At 42.9% G+C, this 27,537-nt stretch overlaps 1 protein-coding gene across 1 annotated transcript in view; it reads right to left on the bottom strand.

Annotated features, from left to right (window-relative positions):
* Window positions 1-2,189: 2,189 nt before the first annotated feature.
* LOC311131392 (pro-neuregulin-3, membrane-bound isoform-like) overlaps window positions 2,190-27,537 on the bottom strand; it is a gene marked incomplete at both ends in the record, with an annotated part of 555,735 nt that continues 530,387 nt past the window's right edge. The window contains 3 exons of the mRNA XM_084164353.1: window positions 2,190-2,814; window positions 22,312-22,497; window positions 24,895-25,010. Of these exons, the coding sequence (XP_084020479.1) occupies window positions 2,190-2,814; window positions 22,312-22,497; window positions 24,895-25,010 (927 nt within the window). The remainder of the gene's footprint in view (window positions 2,815-22,311; window positions 22,498-24,894; window positions 25,011-27,537) is intronic.

Here is a 27,537-nt window from a genome sequence, read left to right as displayed (position 1 = left end):
ACATGCATGCAAGGAGTCATGCACACACAAACTCATGCACACTCACACCAATAAGCACTCTGATTAAAAAAAAACACACACACACACAGAAATGCATAAGCATACACATAGATTCACAGACATACAAATGTCTAGAGAGAAACTTCAAATGTGAGGAACTCTAATATAGAAAGTCTGATGTGCTCACCCTAGTCTTGACTCATTTGCAGAAAAGGGCAATGAGTTTCTTAATCATTTCAAGACAGGCGGTCATATGGCTTGCCCTTTTTGATTAAAGTTAACGGAAAGTAAGTGGAGTGTAGCAGACAAGTGTTCAATTACTGGCACATGTAATGTAGTGTTCAGATGTTCAGAGTGGAAACGAGAGATGCCAGACTTAAAATGAGTTTTCATAATTGCAAAACCCATTCAGCAGGGCGGATGTAAGAGAGCAAGTATGATTTCAATACCCACCGTTGAAAATGGATTGCAAGTGGTTGCAGGTAAAGTAATGAGCTTTTGAGGTTTACAGATAATGGCACATTTCCACTTGATGTCTGATGACCAAAATGTGACTGTTGGTCGCCAATGCTTGAAGTACATCATGCAGCACGATTTACGTTCAGCTTGTTAAACATCAAGTGGATATGCCCTACACATAAATCGCTCGCTTTTATCTGTAAACCTCCAATGGTTATTATTACTGCTATGTCTCGCTTGACCTCATTGGGGATATCAGTAGCAATAATATAACTTTAAAATAACATTTAAAAAACATCTGTATGGGTTGTTGGCAGTATGAAACCCTACCCCCTGTATCTACCAAAGCCCTGGACACCAATGGCCTGCTTAAAAACCTATTTGATAAGGGTATATTTGATATGAATGTGAAATTCCAGGCATCGTGAGCTAAATCAGCAACTCACTACAGAATATTGGTGTTAATCTGAAAACAAATATTATCTGCATGCACAATTTCAAGGGTTGGGGAGGGTAGGGTGGGCAGAACCATTGAAAACAATCAAACAAAAAACAGCTTCAGCAGAATCTCCATCATTATTATTTTTTAAACCTTTGATTGTAAATGTAAAATATAAATTGATGTCCCCTATCCATAGGTAGCACAGAAACATTTTTTATTAACACCCCTCTCCAGTCTTCCCTTCCCCCAGAAAGCAGCTGATTGTTCATCACGAACAAACTGAAAAGAAATCACAGAAACTCCTCCACTTCCTCCGGCCTGTTGTCCTTGGTCCCTCCATCTCTGCTGTGTACCCCCAACACACCGGTACATGTTGTTGTGTGGTGAGGGAATGTGTTTGTGTGTGTACTCAGGGTTGTATGGGGTTAAACAAGAGGAAATAACACCCATGCTAAACATACGACTTGGTCAGCAGAGGAGGAAATCCACTCACATACAAAAAAGGAATAAGACACCAAACTATCCAACCGTGTTACTATCAGGTCTGTCTTATCAACCTGCTGTGCCAAGCCAGTGACTTATCACCACTGGGTCAACCTGGAGTAGTTTATCTGCGAAAGTCTCTTTATATAACTCTGTAATGGTTCCTCAACATACTACTGTGGTATATCCAAGGCAAAGGGGGACTGTTATAATCCTTGGCTGGGTAGACTCACAATGGTATTTGAGAGATTGTTTTAGAGTAGACACTGTTGCTGTGGCAGCCATGTTTATCTGCATCTTCGGTTCACAACATGAAGCAAAATGGAGGGGTACGGGTGCATGGGGTCCATACAAATGTGCTCCAAGCCTGTAAAATGTGGAGGAATTGTTACAAAAAAAGGAAAAAGGTACATCATTCCTGTATTCCTCAACTGAACTTGGTCACCTTTTAAATTCCATATATTTATATCCATATATATATATATATATATATTATTATTATTATTATTATTATTTTTACAATTAAAAACACTATGGAGATGACAGACTATTTGGTTTATTTTGTCTAAAAAGAAGCATTAAATAAATGCATATACATAATTGCTCCCTTCATAACTTCATAGACCATCCCTCTGTTCATTCTTCCATACAGTATGCACATTGTTTTTTTCCATGATATTGTTTTTTGTCTATTGAGTTTCATCTCATCCCTTTGATGAAGAACTCTCTGCAGTCTGGATTTCAAGACACCAAGGTTGTTTTACTGTAGATCCAGACAGGACGCTAGGGCCTAGACACTGTTGTCTCATTGGCAGGGCTGGGTTGAGTTTGTGTGGGGTTCTCTAGGGCTCAGTAACTGGGTCTCAATGGGTCCATTAGGACTCAAACCCCCCACTCCTCCGCCATTGAGTGTCAGGAAGCACACAGTCTCTCTGGGCAGTGAAGGGGAGGAGCTGCCGCTTTCTTCCTGCTTCCTGTGGGCCAGAGCCCTGAGATGCTCCTGGGCCTCCTCCAGGATAAGGGCCATCTCATCCTGCTGCTGGCCCCCTGTAGAGGAGGAGCAGCAGGTGGAAGTGTGGTGCAGCGTGATGAGGGAGCGCCCTCCTCCTACTTCCATACTGGGTGTGGCGCTGCAGGTGGCTGAGCCTGTGGTGTCCGTTTGCAAACAGGAGACCTCATCCTGGTGGCCCTGGACCGAGGGGATGATGGGGATGGACCAGGTCTGGAATGGAGGAGGGGATGAGCGGCTGGGATGTCTGGGGCGCCTGAGGGTCCTGGTGGAGGTGGAGATGTCATGGTCCTGGCCCTGGTCCAGAGGACTGCAGCGCACCTCCACCCTGCTCTCCCATGACCGCTCGACCAACATGGGGGGTTGCATATTTAGAAAGGCATCCTGTTGCGGGTCGCTCCCAGCCCTCACAATCTGGTACCTGAAGAAGGGAAGAGCGGCGAGAGAGCGAGAGAGAGAGAAATAAATTACAATTGCTGTCAACCCCACATGTGTACTCATTTCACTTAAGAAAAGGTCATTGCTTTGAGTTTCATTTTAACTCAAGCCTTTAAAGCACCTGCCCAAACAAAACAAGGGTACTCAGGGAGACACAATTCACCTTGCCATCTCAGAGGCATGAAGAGCACACAAAGGAAAAGATGAGCTTGACATTTCTCTTTCATGTCTTTATCTAGCCAAACTCTCACAAAGTATGAACTGGATTATTAGTTGGGAGAGGTAAGAGGGAGTTCAGACACTACATTATTCATTTGACACATGAAATGGGGATACTTTACTAAATGGAGCATGCCATGAATATTTAGTCCAGCAAGAATGTGTTTGACGCATCTGAGCATCTAGGATACTTAAAAAAAGTAATCAACACTCAACAATATCCCATTCACTTTAAGACATGAGATTCACTGTTTGATCCTGACTTCACAAAACACTTTCAATGTCATTGTGTTGTGGATATCTAATATTGATTTTTTTGCTCTCTCTTCTTTTTCTCTTTGTGACGTGGCATAAGCTACCTCACATTAGAGCAACACATCCTCTCTGTAATATCAATATCTCAATCGAGAAACAATCTAGGGTTCCCAGCTCATTATCTTTGTGTACAGTCTTAGAAAAAAAAGGTTCCATATAGAACCAATAAGGGTTCTCTCGCTTGCTTCAGATATGAAAACCTTCAAAGTTCTATATAGAACTCTTTTATAGGGTTCTTTGGGTAATAAATTATATTAAACAATTAAATAATGGACAAAATAATACCAGCGTAGTTTTCAGATTGTATTGTCATTATATGCAAACATAGTTTGGAAATATGCACTGGTGGCCAGGGAGGCATCTTTGTTTGAATGCTGGCCGTTTATGGAACAGTACAGTAGCCTATGGGTTGTTGCCTGGCTGGTTCCTGAGAATAACAAAAAAGGAGCAAAAACTTGAGTTAATTTTCAGAAATAAGCATGAGTTAATCTGCCAAAATGAAGACAAAATGCTATGCAGACATATAATTATTATGATGTAGAAGAGCAATTTACAAGCAGTTGTTGTCAGCAGCAGCCAAAAGAGAGATCCTCTGCCTCTGACAGTTGGGTTACTGCCTGACTGAGCAAAATATAGATAGTGTTTTAAAAGTAATGTAATGATTAACTAGGCTATTGAATCACCAATACTTATTATAAATAATGTATTATAAATCATTTAGATAGCTACATACTGTACCTTCTTTCAGTCAGCCCACTTACCATCACGTGCATTCAACAGAGGTCAGCAAAAGTCTTCTAATTGCTTCATGAAACCTAGTCCCCTCATCTGACTCCACACTGAAATACTGAAATAAAGTAACAATTAGCTAATTGCCAATGTCAGGCTGTAATATATAGCTCTATTTGCCATATTCAATAAGAAAAATGCACATTTATTTGTAAGACTTAGCTAGCTAGCTAGCTTGTAAAGTAGCTACTTAAAGTAGCCTAACCTTTTTCCTGTCTAACGTTAGCTGATTCTGAAACAAACGTATCTAGCCTACACTTAGAAAAAAGGGTTCTTGGCTGTCCCCATAGGAGAACACTTTTTGGTTCCAGGTAGAACAGTTTTTGGTTCCAGGTAGAACCCTTTGTGGTCCTCTGTAGCTCAATTGGTAGAGCATGGCGCTTGTAACGCCAGGGTAGTGGGTTCATTCCCCGGGACCACCCATACGTAAAAATGTATGCACACATGACTGTATGTCGCTTTGGATAAAAGCGTCTGCTAAATGGCATATTATTATTATATTATTATTTTTTGGTTCCAGGTATAACTATTTTGGGTACTATGTAGAACCCTCTGTGTAAAAGGTTCTACATACATTTACATTTTAGTCATTTAGCAGATGCTCTTATCCAGAGCGACTTACAGTTAATTAATATATATATTTATTTATACCCTGGCGTTGCAAACGCCATGCTCCATCAACTGAGCTACATCCCTGCCGGCCATTCCCTCCCCTACCCTGGACCAATTGTGCACCGCCCATGAGTCTCCCGGTCGCGGCCGGCTGCGACAGAGCCTGGATTCGAACCAGGATCTCTAGTGGCACAGTTAGCGCTGCGATGCAGTGCCTTAGACCACTGCGCCACTCAGGAGACTAAAAAGATGGAACCAAATAAACTACATGGAACCAAAAAGGGTTCTTCTAAGTTTTCTCCTATGGGGACAGCCGAAGAACCCTTTTAGGTTCTAGATAGAACCTTATTTTCTAAGAGTGTATAGTTCATTATATGATTATGGCTTAATATGTTTGAATTAAATAATCAACTTTGCTTACCTTGATAAATTGAAAAATAACGTGCTTATTGGTAGGGTATTTGCAACCACAGTCCTCTTGCAACTTCATACTGGAATGGCAATTGATGTCTGGTGGAACGTTAGAATTTAAAGATTTTAATTGACCAAAAAGCTTCTATATAGAACTCCTTTTTTATCTAACAGTGTATGCTTTTATTGAACACATTATTTCCTTATTCTTCTAGCTAGCATTCAGTTTGCAAGAGCAGAGGTTTGAATGCCACGCTGACCTATGCAACATACAAACAAAATACGAATTTGATCTCCTCGCCGGTGTCGGACGAAACAGCTAGCCATTTTTCTGACCAAACAAATCATGCAGCACCATCAGTAACATGGATATAAACGTCAATGCAAAACAGCTAAAACAAATGAAAAGGCACCTAGTTAGCAGTCGTTTCAGAGTTTGACATGACCAGAGGTGGTACCACAGGTTCAAAAGTGGTGTGGCAAAATTCATACGTATCTTTTTTGGGGCCTGGAGTTTTTCCTGATCTCATGACCTGGTCAGGTACAACTCTGGGTCCTATTTGTAGGCAATCAAGAAATATCATGATTTTCAAAGCTATACGATATTACAGAAAACAAATTAATCATCTCAGATCTCAGAAAAGATTTGTAATGTTGTACTTGTTCACGTAATTCAAAGCCGTTTCTGGTGAACACATGAGTTCCAAGACGAGTAACCATTAATGACCAGTCAAGGGGATTAGAAACTTTGTTGGAAAATGGAAACCAAGCTATCTCGCTAGCTACAGTACCTACCAAAGTTGTCCGCTGCTGTCATGAGACACCGACTCAACGCTGAAGACTTCGGAACTCAAGATCTCGGATACCTGTGTCAACACCTGCTACCAACTAGCCAGCTAGCTAGCTGCTTGCTAGCTAGGTTGCAATGGAACCCGCTTCACCTGGAAAAGCTAACGAACATTTCCAGAGCTGTAGAGGCTGTGTTTATTACGCTCTTGTCCAGGACAATATTGACAAGCCAGAGTTTCAATGTGGCAAATGTTTGCTAGTGGGGGACTACAGGAATGAGGTGGCTATGCTTAGCAAACAAACCTAAATTCTGCGCGAACTTATGGGGAAAACGCAAATTGGAACTTTCTTGTTCTCAACTCCTATGACGGGACGCCGCTCGGGCCTAATGGATGTTTCCCCGCCTTGTCATCTGTCCCTGTCCGAATGGCCTGTGCTACCTGGAACTAGCCTGCCAAGGAAATCGTCTCCATCTGCTTCTCCTCCTCCATCCTGTAGTGAAGTAGACAGAGAACATCAAGAAGAATGTTCCAATCAGCGCTGGTCCCATGTCACAAGTCGTGGAAACCGAAGACAGCGGCATGCTGCTAAGCGGATGGGATTGACTGCGAGAGGTTTTGGAGCAGATTGACATAACGAATAGCTTCACTGCACTGGTGCCTGATCTACCTGCGCCATCATCGCTGGGACTCCAACTATGCTGACTCCAGCAGCGGCTTCATTGTCGAGTTCAGTTCCTTTCCCCCTCTCTGGTTCTGACGGGGCACTGCCTGCTGTGGGAGCTCTGGACCTATCGCGGGGAGCAGGTGGCATACGCTCTCCTGCTTCTCGTGGGCCCATGAAAGCCTCAACGAATTGTGTGAGGGGTGGGAATGGGCGGATTTCTCAATTCCCTTCTCCGGCTGTTGTATTGGGCAGTTCAATGGTGAGAAATGTCTCAGTCCGTTGAGCAAAAACTTTGTGCTATACAGGAGCATGAGTACAGGAAATACAGTGGGGAGAACAAGTATTTGATACACTGCCGTTTTCCTACTTACAAAGCATGTAGTCTGTAATTTTTATCATAGGTACACTTCAACTGTGAGAGACGGAATCTAAAACAAAAATCCAGAAAATCACATTGTATGATTTTTAAGTAATTAATTTGCATTTTATTGCATGACATAAGTATTTGATCACCTACCAACCAGTAAGAATTCCGGCTCTCACAAACCTGCTAGTTTTTGTTTAAGACGCCCTCCTGTTCTCCACTCATTTCCTGTATTAACTGCACCTGTTTGAACTCGTTGCCTGTATAAAAGACACCTGTCCACACACTCAATCAAACAGACTCCAACCTCTCCACAATGGCCAATACCAGAGAGCTGTGAATGGACATCAGGGATAAAATTGTAGACCTGCACAAGGCTGGGATGGGCTACAGGACAATAGGCAAGCAGCTTGGTGAGAAGGCAACAACTGTTGGCGCAATTAATAGAAAATTGAAGAAGTTCAAGATGACGGTCAATCACCCTCGGTCTGGGGCTCCATGCAAGATCTCACCTCGTGGGGCATCAATGATCATGAGGAAGGTGAGGGATCAGCCCATAACTACACGGCAGGACCTGGTCAATGACCTGAAGAGAGCTTGGACCACAGTCACAAAGAAAACCATTAGTAACACACCACGCCGTCATGCATTAAAATCCTGCAGCGCACGCAAGGTCCCCCTGCTCAAGCCAGCGCATGTCCAGGCCCGTCTGAAGTTTGCCAATGACCATCTGGATGATGCAGAGGAGGAATGGGAGAAGGTCATGTGGTCTGATGAGACAAAAATATAGCTTTTTGGTCTAAACTCCACTCGCCGTGTTTGGAGGAAGAAGAAGGATGAGTACAACCCCAAGAACACCATCCCAACCGTGAAGCATGGAGGTGGAAACATCATTCTTTGGGAATGCTTTTCTGCAAAGGGGACAGGATGACTGCACCGTATTGAGGGGAGGATGGATGGGGCCATGTATCGCGAGATCTTGGCCAACAACCTCCTTCCCTCAGTAAGAGCATTGAAGATGGGTCGTGGCTGGGTCTTCCAGCATGACAACGACCCGAAACACACAGCCAGGGCAACTAAGGAGTGGCTCCGTAAGAAGCATCTCAAGGTCCTGGAGTGGCCTAGCCAGTCTCCAGACCTGAACCCAATAGAAAATATTTTGAGGGAGCTGAAAGTCCGTATTGCCCAGTGACAGCCCCGAAACCTTAAGGATCTGGAGAAGGTCTGTATGGAGGAGTGGGCCAAAATCCCTGCTGCAGTGTGTGCAAACCTGGTCAAGACCTACAGGAAACGTATGATCTCTGTAATTGCAAACAAAGGTTTCTGTACCAAATATTAAGTTCTGCTTTTCTGATGTATCAAATACTTATGTCATGCAATAAAATGCAAATTAATTACTTAAAAATCATACAATGTTTTAGATTCCGTCTCTCACAGTTGAAGTGTACCTATGATAAAAAGTACAAACCTCTACATGCTTTGTAAGTAGGAAAACCTGCAAAATTGGCAGTGTATCAAATACTTGTTCTCCCCACTGTATATAAGCTGCTCCCAAATATTTTAAACCAGCATCAGGAAATTGAGTCTATCATAGTTAATGTGGGATTCAATTACATTATGAAGGGCAGCTCAGAACAGCTGAAGATGGATTTTAAAGAGCTGATTGGGTCACTACTTGACACCAACAAACACCCCATAATATCTGGCCCTCTGCCCTCCCTATATCGTGGCATTGAACGTTTCAGCAGACTTTTATCCCTCCATAACTTGCTACGAGACTATTGCAGCTCTGTGGGTGTAATATTTATTGACAATTTTGATACCTTCTGGAAACAAAGCTTGAATTATAAGGAGGATGGGATCCACCCAAATCATTTGGGTTCCTGGATCCTTTCACAGCATTATAAGGCTGCGTTGAGACAATGACTTATCAATTACCTAAGCCCAGCTCATTTAATCCCTACCATTGTGTTGCTGAGTTGTCATTATGCTTCAGCAAATGTACATTATCCCAGGGGCGCTGGAAGACACAATGTAAGTAACCTAATTTATGTAACTCTTACTGCCCTGAATGCCTCTGCTGATCCTACAGCTATTGTATGCAGTAATCATGTGCCTATGAACCAGAGTTATACTGTTATCACTGAGGTGGTGTGCCCTAGCAGGAAGTACACTGTGTACAGTTCACCCTGCACTAACATAAATAACCGATAAAAACAATCAAGCATCCCAGAAAAGTGCTAGAAATAGTCCACGTTAACATAATTTGTGTAGCTTAAGAAACAAGGTTTATTAAATCAATAATTTGCTAGTAACAAATGGCATTCATATTCTGACTATCTCTGAAACTCACTTAGATAATACCTTTGATGATACAGTGGTAGCAATACATGGTTATAAGATCTACAGAAAATACAGAAATACCAAAGGTGGAGGTGTGCCCATTTATATTCAGAACCACATTCCTGTAAAGCTTAGAGAGGATCTCATGTTAAATACTGTTTAAGTAATATGGCTACAGGCAGTTGTGTAAAGTAAGGAAGTAGAAATACTTTGTTACTGTACTCAAGTAGTTTTTTTGGGTATCTGTACTTTACTATTTATATTTCTGTCTACTTTTACTTTTACTTCACTACATAAAAAATAAAAAATTAAGTATACTTTCACTCCGATACAATTCCCCTGACACCTTCGTTACTCGCTACAAAATCAAATCAATTTGAAGCTGTAAGAAAAGAACGAATCATGTTGGAAAAAAGATGCAAGCACATCGGTGAGTCGGCACACTCATGGGTGAACTTGTATTGCAATGCAGCATGCGACGACATGCAGAGTTGATCCAATCCTCATCAGTTTGGGCAAATCCAAGGGTCCTAAAGTGCAAACCCCATGTGTTTGACCTGATACAATGCTATTTTACAGTAAACAAATTGACAACAGACTTTCAGCACACTTATAGGGAAGGACATTCAACAAGCACAGCACTTGATTGGCTGAGAGAAATTGGTAATACAAAATATTGTGGGGACTGTTTTGTTAGACTTCAGTGCGGCTTTTGACATTATCGATCATAGTTTGCTGCTGGGAAAACATATGTGTTATGGTTTTACACCCCCTGCTATATTGTGGATAAAGAGTTACCTATCTAACAGAACACAGAGGATGTTCTTTAATGGAAGCCTATCCAACATAATCCAGGTAGAATCAGGAATTCCCCAGGGCAGCTGTCTAGGCCCCTTACTTTTTTCAATCTTTACCAACGAAATGCCACTGGCTTTGAGTAAAGCCAGTGTGTCTATGTATGCGGATGACTCAACACTATACACGTCAGCTCCTACAGTGACTGAAATGACTGCAACACTTAACAAAGAGCTGCAGTTAGTTTCAGAATGGGGTGGCAAGGAATAAGTTAGTCCTAAATATTTCTAAAACTACAAGCATTGTATTTGGGACAAATCATTCACTAAACCCTAAACCTCAGCTAAATCTTGTAATAAATAATGTGGAAATTGAGCAAGTTGAGGTGACTAAAATGTGGATTAACCCTGAATTGTAAAACTGTCATGGTCAAAACATATTGATACTACAGTAGCTAAGATGGGGAGAAGTCTTTCCATAATAAAGCGCTGCTCTTCCTTCTTGACAGCACTATCAACAAGGCAGGTCCTACAGGCCCTAGTTTTCTCGCACTTGGACTACTGTTCAGTCGTGTGGTCAGGTGCCTCAAAGAGGGACTTAGGAAAATTGCAATTGGCTCAGAACAGGGCAGCATGGCTGGCCCTTAGATGTACACAGAGAGCTAACAATCTCTGGCTCAAAGTGGAGGAGAGATTGACTTCATCACTACTTGTATTTGTGAGAGGTATTGACATGTTGAATGCACCGAGCTGTCTGTTTGAACTACTGGCACACAGCTCAGACACTCATGCATACCCAACAATACATGCCACCAGAGGTATCTTCACAGTCCCCAAATCCAGAACAGACTATGGGAGGTGAACAGTACTACATAGAGCCATGACTACATGGAACTCCATTCCACATCAAGTAACTCATGCAAGCAGTAAAATTAGATTTAAAAAACAGATAAAAATGCACCTTATGGAACAGTGGGGACTGTGAAGCAATACAAACAGGCACAGAAACATGCATACAAACACACGATAACATACACACTATACACACATGGATTTTGTGTTGTAGATATGTGGTAGTAGAGTAGGGGCCTGAGGACACACACTTAATGAGTTGTGAAATCTGTTGTGAATGTATACAATGTATACGAAATGCTTCAGTCTGGTTTTAGACCCCATCAGCACTGAGACTGCACTTGTGAAGGTGGTAAATGACCTTTTAATGGCGTCAGACCGAGGCTCTGCATCTGTCCTCGTGCTACTAGACCTTAGTGCTGCCTTTGACACCATCGATCACCACATTCTTTTGGAGAGACTGGAAACCCAAATTGGTCTACACGGACAAGTTCTGGCCTGGTTTAGATCCTACCTGTCGGAAAGATATCAGTTTGTCTCTGTGAATGGTCTGTCCTCCGACAAATCAACTGTACATTTCGGTGTTCCTCAAGGTTCCGTTTTAGGACCACTATTGTTTTCACTATATATTTTACCTCTTGGGGATGTTATTCAAAAACATAATGTTAACTTTCACTGCTATGCGGATGACACACAGCTGTACATTTCAATGAAGCATGGTGAAGCCCCAAAATTGCCCTCGCTAGAAGCCTGTGTTTCAGACATAAGGAAGTGGATGGCTGAAAACTTTTTACTTTTAAACTCGGACAAAACAGAGATGCTTGTTCTAGGTCCCAAGAAACAAAGAGATCTTCTGTTAAATCTGACAATTAATCTTGATGGTTGTAAAGTCGTCTCAAATAAAACTGTGAAGGACCTAGGCGTTACTCTTGACCCTGATCTCTCTTTTGACGAACATATCAAGACTGTTTCAAGGACAGCTTTTTTCCATCTACGTAACATTGCAAAAATCAGAAATTTTCTGTCCAAAAATGATGCAGAAAAATTAATCCATGCATTTGTTACTTCTAGGTTAGACTACTGCAATGCTCTATTTTCCGGCTACCCGGATAAAGCACTAAATAAACTTCAGTTAGTGCTAAATACGGCTGCTAGAATCCTGACTAGAACCAAGAAATTTGATCATATTACTCCAGTGCTAGCTTCCCTACACTGGCTTCCTGTTAAGGCAAGGGCTGATTTCAAGGTTTTACTGTTAACCTATAAAGCGTTACATGGGCTTGCTCCTACCTATCTTTCCGAGTTGGTCCTGCCGTACATACCAATACGTACGCTACGGTCACAAGACGCAGGCCTCCTAATTGTCCCTAGAATTTCTAAGCAAACAGCGGGAGGCAGGGCTTTCTCCTATAGATCTCCATTTTTATGGAACAGTCTGCCTACCCATGTGAGAGACGCAGACTCGGTCTCAACCTTTAAGTCTTTACTGAAGACTTATCTCTTCAGTAGGTCATATGATTGAGTGTAGTCTGGCCCAGGAGTGTGAAGGTGAACGGAAAGGCTGGAGCAACGAACAGCCCTTGCTGTCTCTGCCAGGCCGGTTCCCCTCTCCACTGGGGTTCTCTGCCTCTAACCCTGTTGCAGGGGCTGAGTCACTGGCTTGCTGGTGCTCTTTCATGCCGTCCCTGGGAGGGGTGCGTCACTTGAGTGGGTTGAGTTACTGACGTGATCTTCCTGTCTGGGTTGGCGCCCCCCCCTTGGTTTGTGCTGTGGTGGAGACCTCTGTGGGCTATACTCGGCCTTGTCTCAGGATTGTAAGTTGGTGGTTGGGGATATCCCTCTAGTGGTGCGGGGGCTGTGCTTTGGCGGAGTGGGTGGGGTTATATCCTTCCTGTTTGGCCCTGTCCGGGGGTTTCTTCGGATGGGGCCACAGTGTCTCCGGACCGCTCCTGTCTCAGCCTCCAGTATTTATGCTGCAGTAGTTTATGTGTCGGGGGGCTGGGGTTAGTTGGTTATACCTGGAGTACTTCTCCTGTCTTATCCAGTGTCCTGTGTGAATTTAAGTATGCTCTCTCTAATTCTCTCGTTCTCTCTTTCTCTCTGAGAACCTGAGCCCTAGGACCATACGTCAGGACTACCGGGCATGATGACACCTTGCTGTCCCCAGTCCGCCTGGCCTTGCTGCTATTCCAGTTTCAACTGTTCTGCCTGCGGCTACGAAACCCCTACCTGTCCCAGACCTGCTGTTTTCAACTCTTAATGATCGGCTATGAAAAGCCAACTGAGAGACCTGAGCCCTAGGACCATACGCCGGGACTACCGGCCGTGGTGACTCCTTGCTGTCCCCAGTCCGCCTGGCCTTGCTGCTATTCCAGTTTCAACTGTTCTGCCTGCGGTTATGGAACCCCTACCTGTCCCAGACCTGCTGTTTTCAACTCTTAATGATCGGCTATGAAAAGCCAACTGAGATTTATTCCTGATTATTATTTGACCATGCTTGTCACTTATGAACATTTTTGAACATCTTGGCATGGTTCTGTTATAATCTCCACCCGGCACAGCCAGAAGAGGACTGGCCACCCCTCATAGCCTGGTTCCTCTCTAGGTTTCTTCCTAGGTTTTGCCTTTCTAGGGAGTTTTTCCTAGCCACCGTGCTTCTACACCTGCATTACTAGCTGTTTGGGGTTTTAGGCTGGGTTTCTGTACAGCACTTCGAGATATTAGCTGATGTAAGAAGGGCTATATAAAATAAAATTGATTGAAAATTGATTGATTGTAATGTTTTTAAAATTGTATAACTGCCTTAATTTAGCTGGAATGTGGATCCATAATAAATACAAATGTTAATGTTGGGTTTTTGAGCTAGTGCCCAATTGACTCCCATTCAATCCTTGTCCCAGAATCACCTAGAATGCACCATGCGGCCCATTGACGACGCATGGGCAATGTACAAAATGGGCGTTAATACGATTCCAATTCAGTTTCCAATCTCCTCAAAAGTATCTCTGATCTAGCAAGGCTAATCTACAGCTAACATTAGCAGTTTTGTTTACTAGCGATAGAATGAATCATTTTAGATAGTTTTAAACTGCTTTTATTAACTGCCTTTACTAACACATACCTTGCTTCCCATTAAAATGTGGGTTTGCTCTCTCATGAGGCAGGCAACCAGGCAGGCAGGAGAGGAGGGTTCCCATTAGATAACACAGCCATAAAGTACGATTCCACAGACCGGAGAGGAGGTTGAGCGAAGAAAGAAACCAAGTGGAGATTGCAGAGTCAAACAACCAACAAGGCGCTGGTGCAACCAAACTTAGTTGTTGAGAGTCTTGGTTGATGAGGCTCTGTAAGCTATATCGAGGAGACCACTGTGACTGACAAGTGAATCCACTTGTCGCAGCGAGCGTGAGGGTTACTGCGTGAAATCCCATGGACAGGTTGTATTTACTAGACAAAACAGAGGCAAATGGGCTGGAATTGGGGGAGGTACTATGTTAACTTGTCCAATTTAGAAACGCCTTCTTTCTTTTCCATTGCAAAACGTTTTTCTATGACGTGAACTAATGAAAATGTCTGGTAAATGCGTTCAGTGCTTCTGCTTTGAAAGTGGTGTGGAACAGTACTGAGGCAAATGCTGTCTCGCCACACGTTTTCCGGCGGCTCTGGATGTGACTGTGTTAGCTTTTGTTAGCTGTTGTTGGCTAAAATCCACATTACACTCTGGTGTAGGGATAGAACCCTCAAGGTTATTTGCCTTCACTAAGTTAATATACAGTATACAACCTTTTTTAGCAAAGGGTCTATATAACCAAAAGGTTATATATAGAATCCCAAATAACCCTTTTTTCTAAGAGTGTAATAATTCATAATCCCTGACAAAGGTTAGCTGCTCTTGTCGCATCAATATGTAACTTTGAGTCACTCTCCTGTAATAGCCTAATCAGAGATTTTAGCGTCCTCAAAGCTGATGATTCTCTTTTTTACTGAGGTTTTGGAATGAGCACCAAACAAGCCGCATTTAGACAGCCATATTGGGCCATGCTCTCTGATAACAGGGATGTCAGCTTGCTAATGCCCAAGATAACATTTGGAGCAAATCTCATTAGATGTGGAAAATGCAATCAGCCTTAGAAAACATCCATGCACCCAACAGAGTGCAAATATACAGTGAGCTCCAAAAGCATTGGAACAGCGACACATTTTTTGTTGTTTTGGCTCTGTACTCCAGCACTTAGTGCAGACTGTCAGCTTTAATTTGAGGGTTTATTCATCCATATCGGGTGAACTGTTTAGAAACTCTTGCACTTTTTGTACATAGTATCCCCATTTTAGGGGACCAAAACTTTTGGGACAAATTCACTTACAGTGTACACTACCGGTCAAAAGTTTTAGAACACCTACTCATTCAAGGGTTTTTCTTTATTTTGACTATTTTCTACATTGTAGAATAATAGTGAAGACATCAAAACTATTAAATAACACATATGGAATCACGTAGTAACCAAAAAAGTGTTAAACAAATCAAAATATAGATTATTCAAATAGCCTTTGCCTTAATGACAGCTTTGCACACTCTTGTAGCTAGACTCTTACCAGTATACATGGATGAACTCCTCTCCCTCTCTGTCATGGGATGCCATGATTGCCCTTAGTTGGAAGATGTAATACGGAGACGTGTTTTTTCAGTGGGGGAAAAAAGTATTTAGTCAGCCACCAATTGTGCAAGTTCTCCCACTTAAAAAGATGAGAGAGGCCTGTAATTTTCATCATAGGTACAAGTCAACTATGACAGACAAAATGAGAAAAAGAAATCCAGAAAATCACATTGTAGGATTTTTAATGAATTTATTTGCAAATTATGGTGGAAAATAAGTATTTCGTCAATAACAAAAGTTTCTCAATACTTTGTTATATACCCTTTGTTGGCAATGACACAGGTCAAACGTTTTCTGTAAGTCTTCACAAGGTTTTCACACATTGTTGCTGGTATTTTGGCCCATTCCTCCATGCAGATCTCCTCTAGAGCAGTGATGTTTCGGGGCTGTCGCTGGGCAACACGGACTTTCAACTCCCTCCAAAGATTTTCTATGGGGTTGAGATCTGGAGACTGGCTAGGCCACTCCAGGACCTTGAAATGCTTCTTACGGAGCCACTCCTTCGTTGCCCTGGCTGTGTGTTTCGGGTCGTTGTCATGCTGGAAGACCCAGCCACGACCCATCTTCAATGCTCTTACTGAGGGAAGAAGGTTGTTGGCCAAGATCTCGCGATACATGGCCCCATCCATCCTCCCCTCAATACGGTGCAGTCGTCCTGTCCCCTTTGCAGAAAAGCATCCCCAAAGAATGATGTTTCCACCTCCATGCTTCACGTTGGGATGGTGTTCTTGGGGTTGTACTCATCCTTCTTCTTCCTCCAAACACGGCGAGTGGAGTTTAGACCAAAAAGCTATATTTTTGTCTCATCAGACCACATGACCTTCTCCCATTCCTCCTCTGGATCATCCAGATGGCCATTGGCAAACTTCAGATGGGCCTGGACATGCGCTGGCTTGAGCAGGGGGACCTTGCGTGCGCTGCAGGATTTTAATCCATGACGGCGTAGTGTGTTACTAATGGTTTTCTTTGAGACTGTGGTCCAAGCTCTCTTCAGGTCATTGACCAGGTCCTGCCGTGTAGTTATGGGCTGATCCCTCACCTTCCTCATGATCATTGATGCCCCACGAGGTGAGATCTTGCATGGAGCCCCAGACCGAGGGTGATTGACCGTCATCTTGAACTTCTTCCATTTTCTAATAATTGCGCCAACAGTTGTTGCCTTCTCACCAAGCTGCTTGCCTATTGTCCTGTAGCCCATCCCAGCCTTGTGCAGGTCTACAATTTTATCCCTGATGTCTTTTCACAGCTCTCTGGTCTTGGCCATTGTGGAGAGGCTGGAGTCCACTCCTTCGTTGCCCGGGCGGTGTGTTTGGGATCATTGTCATGCTGAAAGACCCAGCCACGTTTCATCTTCAATGCCCTTGCTGATGGAAGGAGGTTTTCACTCGAAATCTCACGATACATGGCCCCATTCATTCTTTCCTTTACACGGATCAGTCATCCTGGTCCCTTTGCAGAAAAACAGCCCCAAAGCATGATGTTTCCACCCCCATGCTTCACAGTAGGTACGGTGTTCTTTGGATGCAACTCAGCATTCTTTGTCCTCCAAACACGACGAGTTGAGTTTTTACCAAAAAGTTAAATTTTGGTTTCATCTGACCATATGACATTCTCCCAATCCTCTTCTGGATCATCCAAATGCACTCTAGCAAACTTCAGACGGGCCTGGACATGTACTGGCTTAAGCAGGGGGACACGTCTGGCACTGCAGGATTTGAGTCCCTGGCGGCGTAGTGTGTTACTGATGGTAGGCTTTGTTACTTTGGTCCCAGCTCTCTGCAGGTCATTGACTAGGTCCCCCCGTGTGGTTCTGGGATTTTTGCTCACCGTTCTTGTGATCATTTTGACCCCACGGGGTGAGATCTTGCGTGGAGCCCCAGATCGAGGGAGATTATCAGTGGTCTTGTATGTCTTCCATTTCCTAATAATTGCTCCCACAGTTGATTTCTTCAAACCAAGCTGCTTACCTATTGCAGATTCAGTCTTCCCAGCCTGGTGCAGGTCTACAATTTTGTTTCTGGTGTCCTTTGACAGCTCTTTGGTCTTGGCCGTAGTGGAGTTTGGAGTGTGACTGTTTGAGGTTGTGGACAGGTGTCTTTTATACTGATAACAAGTTCAAACAGGTGCCATTAATACAGGTAACGAGTGGAGGACAGAGGAGCCTTTTAAAGAAGAAGTTAAAGGTCTGTGAGAGCCAGAAATCTTGCTTGTTTGTAGGTGACCAAATACTTATTTTCCACCATAATTTGCAAATAAATTCATTAAAAATCCTACAATGTGATTTTCTGGATTTTTTTCCTCAATTTGTCTGTCATAGTTGACGTGTACCTATGATGAAAATTACAGGCCTCTCTCTTCTTTTTAAGTGGGAGAACTTGCACAATTGGTGGCTGACTAAATACTTTCCCCCACCCACTGTATACAACAGCCAATCTCTTTTCAATTCTCTCCATATTTGGCAACCATCTCTCTGCTTTCACCGGGCATTCCACTGATTTCAAAACTCTGTCAACTTCTTCCGTGACAACAACACTGTTGATCGCCGTTGCTTCCCCATCACTGTCATCAGAAGATTTCACAATGTCTGGTTAAATGAAAATGTTTTAACCTAAATTAGGGATTTTCTCATCGTCTGATTCATTTTCAGAGTCAGAGAGTCAGCATGGCACAATCGTCCTCCAAAAATTAGTCCATCACAACTTTTTCCTTTGTCGATAGCGCTATTAACTTCAGGGCAGCAATGTTGAGAGCAGTAGCAACACTTATTCAGTTCTTCATGATATCTTTTTAAAAAAGGCCGGTGTAGAAAGGATTATCCACACATACTCATGCTCATGTTATAGACAGAATCATGCTACATGGCAGCCTCATCTCTCAGCATATCCAGCCCATCCATTATATCAGCCAATCATGATGACATACAAGTTTGTTATTAAGGCACATGAAAGTTCACATGTTCCAGAAGGCAGTTCAGCCAAAAACCACATTTATATATTTTTTAAAATAAAAAAAACATTCAAATGCCTCTCCTGTGAAGTAGTGACGTGCAACATACACCTAGCTTCTTGAAACGGGTCACATATATGGTTTAAGGTACCTAAGATTAAAAAAAATATTGGTTATTTTATATTTAGAATATTATGATTCTGCTTTGTATTATGACCTACATGGATTTATATAGATATATGGATTTTATGGCTGTTTAGATAATACTGAAATGTTTCATTATGGTTTATGAATGCAAATGACAAAGAGCTTGGGATAGTAGAACCTGGGATAGTAGTGATGATTTTCCAAATTGAACTGATGAATGAACAAGCTATTCCAGCTGGGAAAGCTAGTGCAGCAACGCAGGGAAAGAATTGGACCATTCCTGTCAGACAGGAGTGTTCCAGAAAATTCTGGGACAGACTATTGGCCAGTGCATTCAAATCAAATCAAATCAAATTCTCTGACCTCCTCACTATAGGCTGTCTCATCGTTGTCGGTGATCAGGCCTACCACCATTGTGTCGTCGGCAAACTTAATGATGGTGTTGGAGTCGTGCTTGGCCACGCAGTCGTGGGTGAACAGGGAGTACCGGAGGGGACTGAGCACGCACCCCTGAGGGGCCCCCGTGTTGAGGATCAGTGTGGAAGATGTGTTGTTGCCTATCTTTACCACCTGGGGGCGGCCCGTCAGGAAGTCCAAGATCCAGTTGCAGATGGAGGTGTTTAGTCATAGGGTCCTTAGCTTAGTGATGAGCTTTGAGGGCACTATTGTATTGAACGCTGAGCTGTAGTCAATGAACAGCATTCTCATATAGGTGTTCCTTTTGTCCAGGTGGGAAAAGGCAGTGTTGATTGCAATATAGATTGTGTCATCTGTGGATCTGTTGGGGCGGTATGCAAATTGGAGTGGGTCTAGGGTTTCTGGGATGATGGTGTTGATGTGAGCCATGACCAGCCTTTCAAAGCACTTCATGGCTACAAACGTGAGTGCTACGGGTCGGTAGTCATTTAGACAGGTTACCTTGGTGTTTTTGGGCATAGGGACTATGGTGGTCTGCTTGAAACATGTAGGTTTTACAGACTCGGCCAGGGACAGGTTGAAAATGTCAGTGAAGACACATGCCAGTTGGTCAGCGCATGCTAGGAGTACATGTCCTGGTAATCCGTCTGGCCCTGCGGCTTTGTGAATTTTGACCTGTTTAAAGGTCTTACTCACATCGGCTACGTCGAGCGTGATCACGCAGTCTTCCTGAACAGCTGGTGCTCTCATGCATGCTTCAGTGTTGCTTGCCTCGAAGCGCGCATACAAGTAATTTAGCTCGTCTGGTAGGCTTGTGTCACTGGGCAGCTCACGGCTGGGCTTCCCTTTGTTGTCCGTAATAGTGTGCAAGCCCTGCTACATCCGACGAGCGTCGGAGCCGGTGTAGTAGGATTCAATCTTAGTGCTGTATTTACGCTTTGTAATGTCCTGAGTAAATGAGCCTCTAAATAATTAGAATCCCATTAAAGATAGACAGAATAGTCTATTAGAACGCTATTGACCAGTGATGTGTAGGCCAGTGGAGGGTGAGGGACTTACGACCCACTCTGACGAGGGCAGAACAGCCAAGGTCGTCCATCAATGCTTCCTTATACTGTATAAGTGACCTTGTCAGAGGAATCAATTACAGTGATAATGAACTTGTAGAAAGGAGCCAGGTTACAGCTAAGGCAGGTACTTTGATATCTGATTTATGCTGAAGTATCTCCACACTCTGTCTCCACTGTCTGTAACACTTTCACTGCAATGACAGACAGGTATATGCATATTTCAACTTTGCCTCTGTGAATTCTTCACCTGGGGGATTCAGAGAAAGCCCTGAGAAACCTGACAGGTTTATCTAAAAATACTAGTAACAATAGAACACAAGGGGAGTTCTGTGTCGTTGTAAGTCATTCTGGAGAGATGACGGCAAGTTTTCTGACAGGCATGAAATAAGAGGGATAGCACTTCTTATTGGTTTCTTTGACTGTTGTATGCAAAACATGTAGTTTCTACATTCCTCCTCTCACTCTCTTCTTCTCTCTCTCTCCCTCTATGTCTCTCTCTTTTTTCTCTCAGACTCTCATTGTGCTCTCTCATGTCTACCTTTATTGCAGTGTCTCCATGACAACTCAAGCTTGCACTTGAATGGGGATTCTCTATCTCTCTGCGCTCGTTGTCTGTAATCTGTAAATAGGTCAGTCTTTCCACGTAATCATGTGCTTCTGCCTTCAGGGCCAGCTGAAGCCCATGTCTAGCATCTGGTATGTCAGCAGAGTTAGGCAGTTCACCTGTTATTGCTTATTCTACAAGCACCTGACAGTGGCCTGGTCACCAAGTTGTAGAGTACAAGACAGATTTACAATATCAACCAATTGGTTGACTGGAACAGTCTCTGTAACACGTGACCAACGTTATCAACATTTCGAAAGGATTGCCCTCTTTTTAGAAGTTCCTGCTCAGCTAGAAACCCCCAAAGCCTATCTGTTTTAGTGAGTCATGCCTGGTGTCAAGGTCTCGCTCTTCATCTGCCCACTGAATCCCTCCCCTCCGTAAGGCACTGACAAACTAAGAGAGAAGAATGGCAGCGCATTACCGTCATTAAAAAGACAATCCACAGCCGACAGGCCAAACACTCCCTTTGAGCTAATGACATTTTACTGCAGATAATAACATAACCTTGTTTTATCGTTGCTCAGCACAAGAAACAAAGAGAAGGAGAAAAAATATTGAGTGCAGAGAGTCCCCTCCTTTTTTTCAGTTCTTAAAACAGGCTGCTTCTGAAATTTCTCCTCTTGAAATGAAATCTAAAGCTTTGTCGGCGCCGAGGCAACAGCATTCCACATTCTGGGGCTTTTTTTAGAATGACTCGGCGAGGAGAGAAAGAGAGAGAGAGAGAGTGAGAGAGAGGGTGACTTGAAAAGGAGAGAGAGACAGAGAGAGAGAGGGGGAATTGATTTGAGGAGGAGATAGCTAGAAAGGAAACAGGATGGAGAGAGGGAGCGAGAGAGAGAGAGAGAGAGAGAGAGAAAGAGAGAGAGAGAGAGAGAGAGAGAGAGAGAGAGAGAGAAAGAGTGACAAAAAGAGAGAAGTAGAGTGAGAGAGAGCTAGAGCAAGTGAAGGAGAGAAAGCAGCCATCGCCCTGTGGGATTTGGAGACAGGGACTCTTGTTTAAAGATTACAGGTGGATCCATAAATCAGAGATGAAAGCTGTCGGAGGTGTGATAACGGAGGCAAACAGAAGTGCCGCACAGCCTGGGATAGGAACCTGGGATAGGCTGGGCTCATTATGCACCATTCCTCCTCTCCAAAACAGCCACAGCGGTGCTTTCTCTCTGCTACAGAATAATGACTCCGACACCACTGCAGCGAACGGAAACGGTCTGAATGTACAAGTACCTAAACTCTGGGAGTCTGGGACTGTGTGAAATCCATATGTTTCTCTGTCAAAAAAAGCATTGTTTTATCTGTTTTGCTTGGCAAACTTGTTGGTAGGCAACATTTACAAACACATTAATTCTGAGTTACATCATGGTTGCAGAAGTAGTATTCAAGGTGAAGGACATGATGTACACGTTTTCACTATTACTGCTAAATTGAATGACAATTGAGATGTAGTCATTACTAAATGTCACTGATAAACAAACAGTTTAACTTACCCTTTCGACGATTCAACCTCCCGCTCAGATGACTCCAATTCCTGGAGGTGTTGGTAGGCGGGGCCAGAATGTTTGTATCCTCCAATTGGATTTAGCCTTCCTCTGGGTATGGGCGGAGTTCTACGAGGTACTGACCAATGGGTGGCTTTACTTATCTGGTCTGGACTGTGAGACAGGGAGCTGCTTCTGAAACAAACACAGGGACAGGGATCAAAAGTGGATCTATTCTGTATGATACATCACATTTACTGTAGCCTACCATAGTTGTGTTACTATCTCTGTTGTGAGCCATCACATGGCTGTGGATGAGAAGATTTAACAACAAAATTCACATCAAAACTGCCACAACGCAACACACAGCTACAAGGCCCTCGCTATCCAGAGGAACAACATAAACTCCTAAAGACAGGCTATTGGACAAGTGTCCCCATCTAGGGAGAAAAGGAATCAGGCCATTTCTCCAGTCAATTAAACTAGAGTTTCTCCTGTCACACAACTGTTGTGTACCTCTGTTAACACTCTATCTCCTGTTTCCTGCTGCAGTGTGGGTTTCTGCTGTGTTTTGACATGATTGAGGTTTCGGGTGGGAAGTGATTGATTTATCATGTGCAGTGAGGACTTTGAAGACATCTCTCTGTGTGCTAGATCATATCTTTATTGATAGTTTATCTCTAGTGCACATGAAATGCTTATAGACAAGTAAAGCCCATGTGATTTGATTTCAGATAAGCCTTGCAACTAACCAGCTGCCAAAGGAGTGAGGATAAAACAATGTGATGCACAAATAGTTCCTAGACACAAAATCCACTTAGGAGCTTGTCAAGTTTCAAGCTGCTTTGGAAACATATCTTCACTTCAATTTGCTGAAAACTGTATCCAAATCCTCCCTAAGCCGACACAAGTGCAATCATACAAACTGAGATGATCCTTTATAGACCACTTATGGCAAGGTCAAGGACTGTAAGCAAACAATATACAATCCAGCCACCCCAAAAAACAACAGGGGAATCAAATTGTTGTTGGATCTTAAAATATAAGAAAGAGGCGGGTGTGGATTAAGCCAAACAGACATAAAAGGATTTGTTTATCTGTCATCAAATCAAATCAAATTTGATTTGTCACACGCACCGAATACAACAGCTGTAGACCTTACCGTGAAATGCTTACTTACAAGCCCTTAACCAACAATGCAGTTCAAGAAATAGAGTTAAGAAAATATTTACTAAATAAACTAAAGTAAAACATTTAATAAAAAGTAACACAATAAAATAACAGTAACGAGGCTATATACGGGGGTACCGGTACCGAGTCAATGTGCAGGGGTACAGGTTAGTCGAGGTAATATGTACATGTAGGTAGGAGTAAAGTGACTATGTATAGAATCTCAACAGACACGCATGGAAGGCAAGGCAAACACACACACACACGCGCAAACGCGCACATGCACACGCACACACACATACACACACACACTGACAAGGAAAGGTGGATCTCTATAGCCACCGTAATGACCTTGTAATTATGCAGGCAGGTTGGTGGCTGGGGAAATTCACAATGCGATATGAGTGAGTGCGGTTTCCCTAGTCCTGAAATCATGTAAAGTCAATAGCATTCCCTGGGTCCTGGCTCGCATGCAGCTCACAGAATACAAATGGAATAGGAAAGCAGAGGATAGCAGGAAATACCACTGAGCAGTTAATGATGGATATCGGGCCTTTGAGTGAGAGAGATCAACTTGACTGTGATTGGACTTCATTGTAATGCTAAGGCCTAGCTGTTCCCAGAGCTTTATATATGGCTAGCGCTGTTCCATTAAATGAGATGCACAACCAAGGTTGTTGCCATAAAGAAGAATCACCCGAAGGTTTCATTTCATTTGAAAAAAAGCCCCATAGAATCACATGACATGTGAATCATATGGGATTTTGAATAATGTAAGTCTACGCAGTTATACATCTATAGCCTACATGTGGTCTTCCAGTAAGCTAATGTAGTATAATGATTTAAGCCACAACAGAGCAGTCCATTAGCGAATTATTCCGCAATGTGGAAATTAACTCATTTATGAGCAGTAGGCTCATAAAGAACATTTAATGTGGTTGGAGTCAGATCTCTGACTCTTTGCTGGCATGTTCAGCCCAGTTACAGATATGCACATTAAAATGTTTATCAACAATTATAATTAATATCATTCTTTAAAGCATTCAATAAATCCACAATTATCTTCGGCTGCACTGTAATGTGGTTAACTTGATTTCTCTCTTCACTGCATTTCTGTGAATTACTGGGACATTGAACTAATCCTCATAGCAGTTGTGCCAGTAACCGAAAGGTCGCTGGTTCTAATCACCGAGCCGACTAGGTGAAAAATCTGTCGATGTGCCCTTGAGCAAGGCACTTAACCCTAATTGCTCCTGTAAGTCGCTCTGGATAAGAGCGTCTGCTAAATGACTAAAATAAAATAAATAAAAATAATAGCACATTATTATGATAATCATTATGATTCTTTGTCCCTGCAAGATGTTGTACCACAGAGAAGTATGCATCATTCAGACCACTGAGTTCTATGTGTGAACATCATACCTGTAATGGTTCCCTGTGTCTGGACCTCTGGGGTTGTTGGTAGGGGTGGTGTTGCACTGGGAAAAGCTGGACTTGCAAACAGCGCCCTCATGTGGCTTGGAGGACCTCTTACAATACTGCAAAATAAACAAAGACATTTAAATATATATAACCTATTACTGTATTAGCATTAATCCATATTGATTAGACGGATCATATTGCTTGTTTATGCATACAGTAAAAATACATTTAGACTATGCAAGTAGTTAAGTACAGTTAGGCACAGTTGTCTTCTTTTTATCACTCCGTTTCCAGAGTCAGTATGGAATGGCCATGTTCTTTTGGAGGCATATCTAAAGATTTACATCACTTAACATAACCCAGTATGCTCACACACATTCCCCCTTTGATAATCCCACAGCGTGAGGTAGACCATACCGTGACTAGAGAAGAATGATTACAGGAATCTAAATGGCATTCCTGCTCTCTATCTATTCCACTCTCCTTCCTCTATTTTGCTGCATCAATGAGGGAGAACGGAAGAGAAATTGAAATTGAACTAGAACTATACATCTCAAGTGTAGCATAGGAATGCTGATAGTTGATAAAGGAGTGGTGTAGAAGAGCAGAGTCACTATAATTGAATATTACGCCCGGACTGACAGACAGCAGATTAACCCAAGGAGGTTCCTGGTACAACTATTCCTGATAGAACCATGCATTAATCCAAGATAAGATTATATTAAATAATTTATTGTTATTATTGTCATTCCTCACACTGAGAGCCATTACTGATAATGGAGCTCCAATAATGAATTCACTGACACAATATAAATATTACTAGGTCAAATATAAATGGTGCCAATAAGGGTGTAAGAATCTGGGTTAAATAGATGGACTCATGCAGCGATTTGCCATCCAACCAGTTTAACTTGTTGGCGAGCTCATTTAACAGTACACGCAGAGAAGGATGATCTGGAATTACAGAAACAACGATTGGAGTTGTTTCAACAGAGAACTGGATGACCCCATAACCTTAAGACAAGAAATGTCTCTCAGGCTGAACCACCTGTGTGCACATTGGCATGACCAAAATGAGAGACCTGTAACTTGTTTCTTAACAGCAGGAAAATGACCTTCAAGGATTTCCTGCAGAACTTCTATGGCATTCTCATTCTTTTTACACCACATCTATGGTGCCTACTACTGTACCCTGTCTACCCTCTTCCTGTCCACTGCTGCCAGGGCTGACTTTGTCATTTTGATTGGGAAACAGCATGAGCCTTGACTAAGTGAAGGAGATGTCATCAGGCATGGATTTCAAATATGCAACATTCAAATAATGCATCCAGATTAAAAATGTTACTATAATTCAATTGTGATTTTGGATTAATCAAGCCAAATGAATGTATTATTCAGGGGCGCAACTTTGGTTTTAGAAGTCGGGGTGGCCATAACCTGGCAGGGGGTCCCCCCTCAGAATGTTTTTGGGCATCTAAAGCTAATTTCCTGCATGAGTAGTCTTTTCTTTCGACCAATCAATTGGTCGGAATTTTTAAACGTGTATTTTTCCATATATAGACACACCCTATGTCTTTTAATAAAATCAACTGTATGTACTGAACTTGTCTGATGCTTTAAGCATGCTGTTTGATTAAATAACGAAGACACAAAAATGACTCGAGAGGGAGCCAGAGATCGAGATAGCCTAACCAGAAGAAAAAAGCCTGTTCCCGACCCTCCTTCTCCCGCTGGCCTTCGCAGATTCTGCCGTTATTCTTCTGAAGTTGCCGGTAATAGGCTACACCAGCGGACGGCAACGTTTTCCATTTTGAGTGCCAATTTATCTTACCATTTATTCCAATCTGCGTGCCAGTGATGATTTTCAAATGCACATTTTCGTGGAACAGTTTCATTTAATTTAGAATAGTCTTGTATCTCAAAATCATTGTCTGTGGTTAATCTACATTCTATCTAAATGAAAATTTTACAAATCTAAAAGTAACTTTTATTGCCATTGCCAACTATGTAATAATAGCCTACATAAAGCCAACATATAAAAACATTTCAGCCTGCTGGTAGAAAAGATCCTGATAAAAATACATATCCTACAAATCACATTGGCTACGTACGCATGGCCTGCCTTGAAACATTGTATCAACTATCAACTGGGTCACCTCAAAACTCGCGCTAGCAAACTTGAAACATTGTATAAAATATTCTGGGCCCTCAGAGTTCCCGCGCCAATGAGCTCAAGACAGACACAGCAGTAGGCTATTTGTGCAAGGGATAAGAAGTAATCAGGTATTGTCACGATCGTCTAGGAGTGAAGGAGACCAAAGCGCAGCGCGTTGAGTGAACATGATAACGGGAGGCAACTTTTTGGGGTTGCCTCCCGTCCTTCCGACGATGGCCCTGCCGATGCCGTTGCTCCTCTCCTGCCAGGTTCTCCCCCTTCATCGCCCTCCGGTACCGGACGGCCTCCTCCTGGGTAATATGTCCCCAGCCGAGGAGGACATCCACCAACGTTCTCTCCTGACCCGGCGCCTCCTCCCATGTCCAGACCCTTTGCTCCTGGACGCGCTGCTTGGTCTTTCTTTGGTGGGTTATTCTGTCACGATCGTCTAGGAGTGAAGGAGACCAAAGCGCAGCGCGTTGAGTGAA

The sequence above is a fragment of the Coregonus lavaretus genome, assembly GCF_964263955.1.
Source record: "Coregonus lavaretus genome assembly, chromosome: 1".
NCBI lineage: Eukaryota > Metazoa > Chordata > Actinopteri > Salmoniformes > Salmonidae > Coregonus > Coregonus lavaretus.
This window is presented reverse-complemented; position numbering and strand designations above follow the sequence as displayed.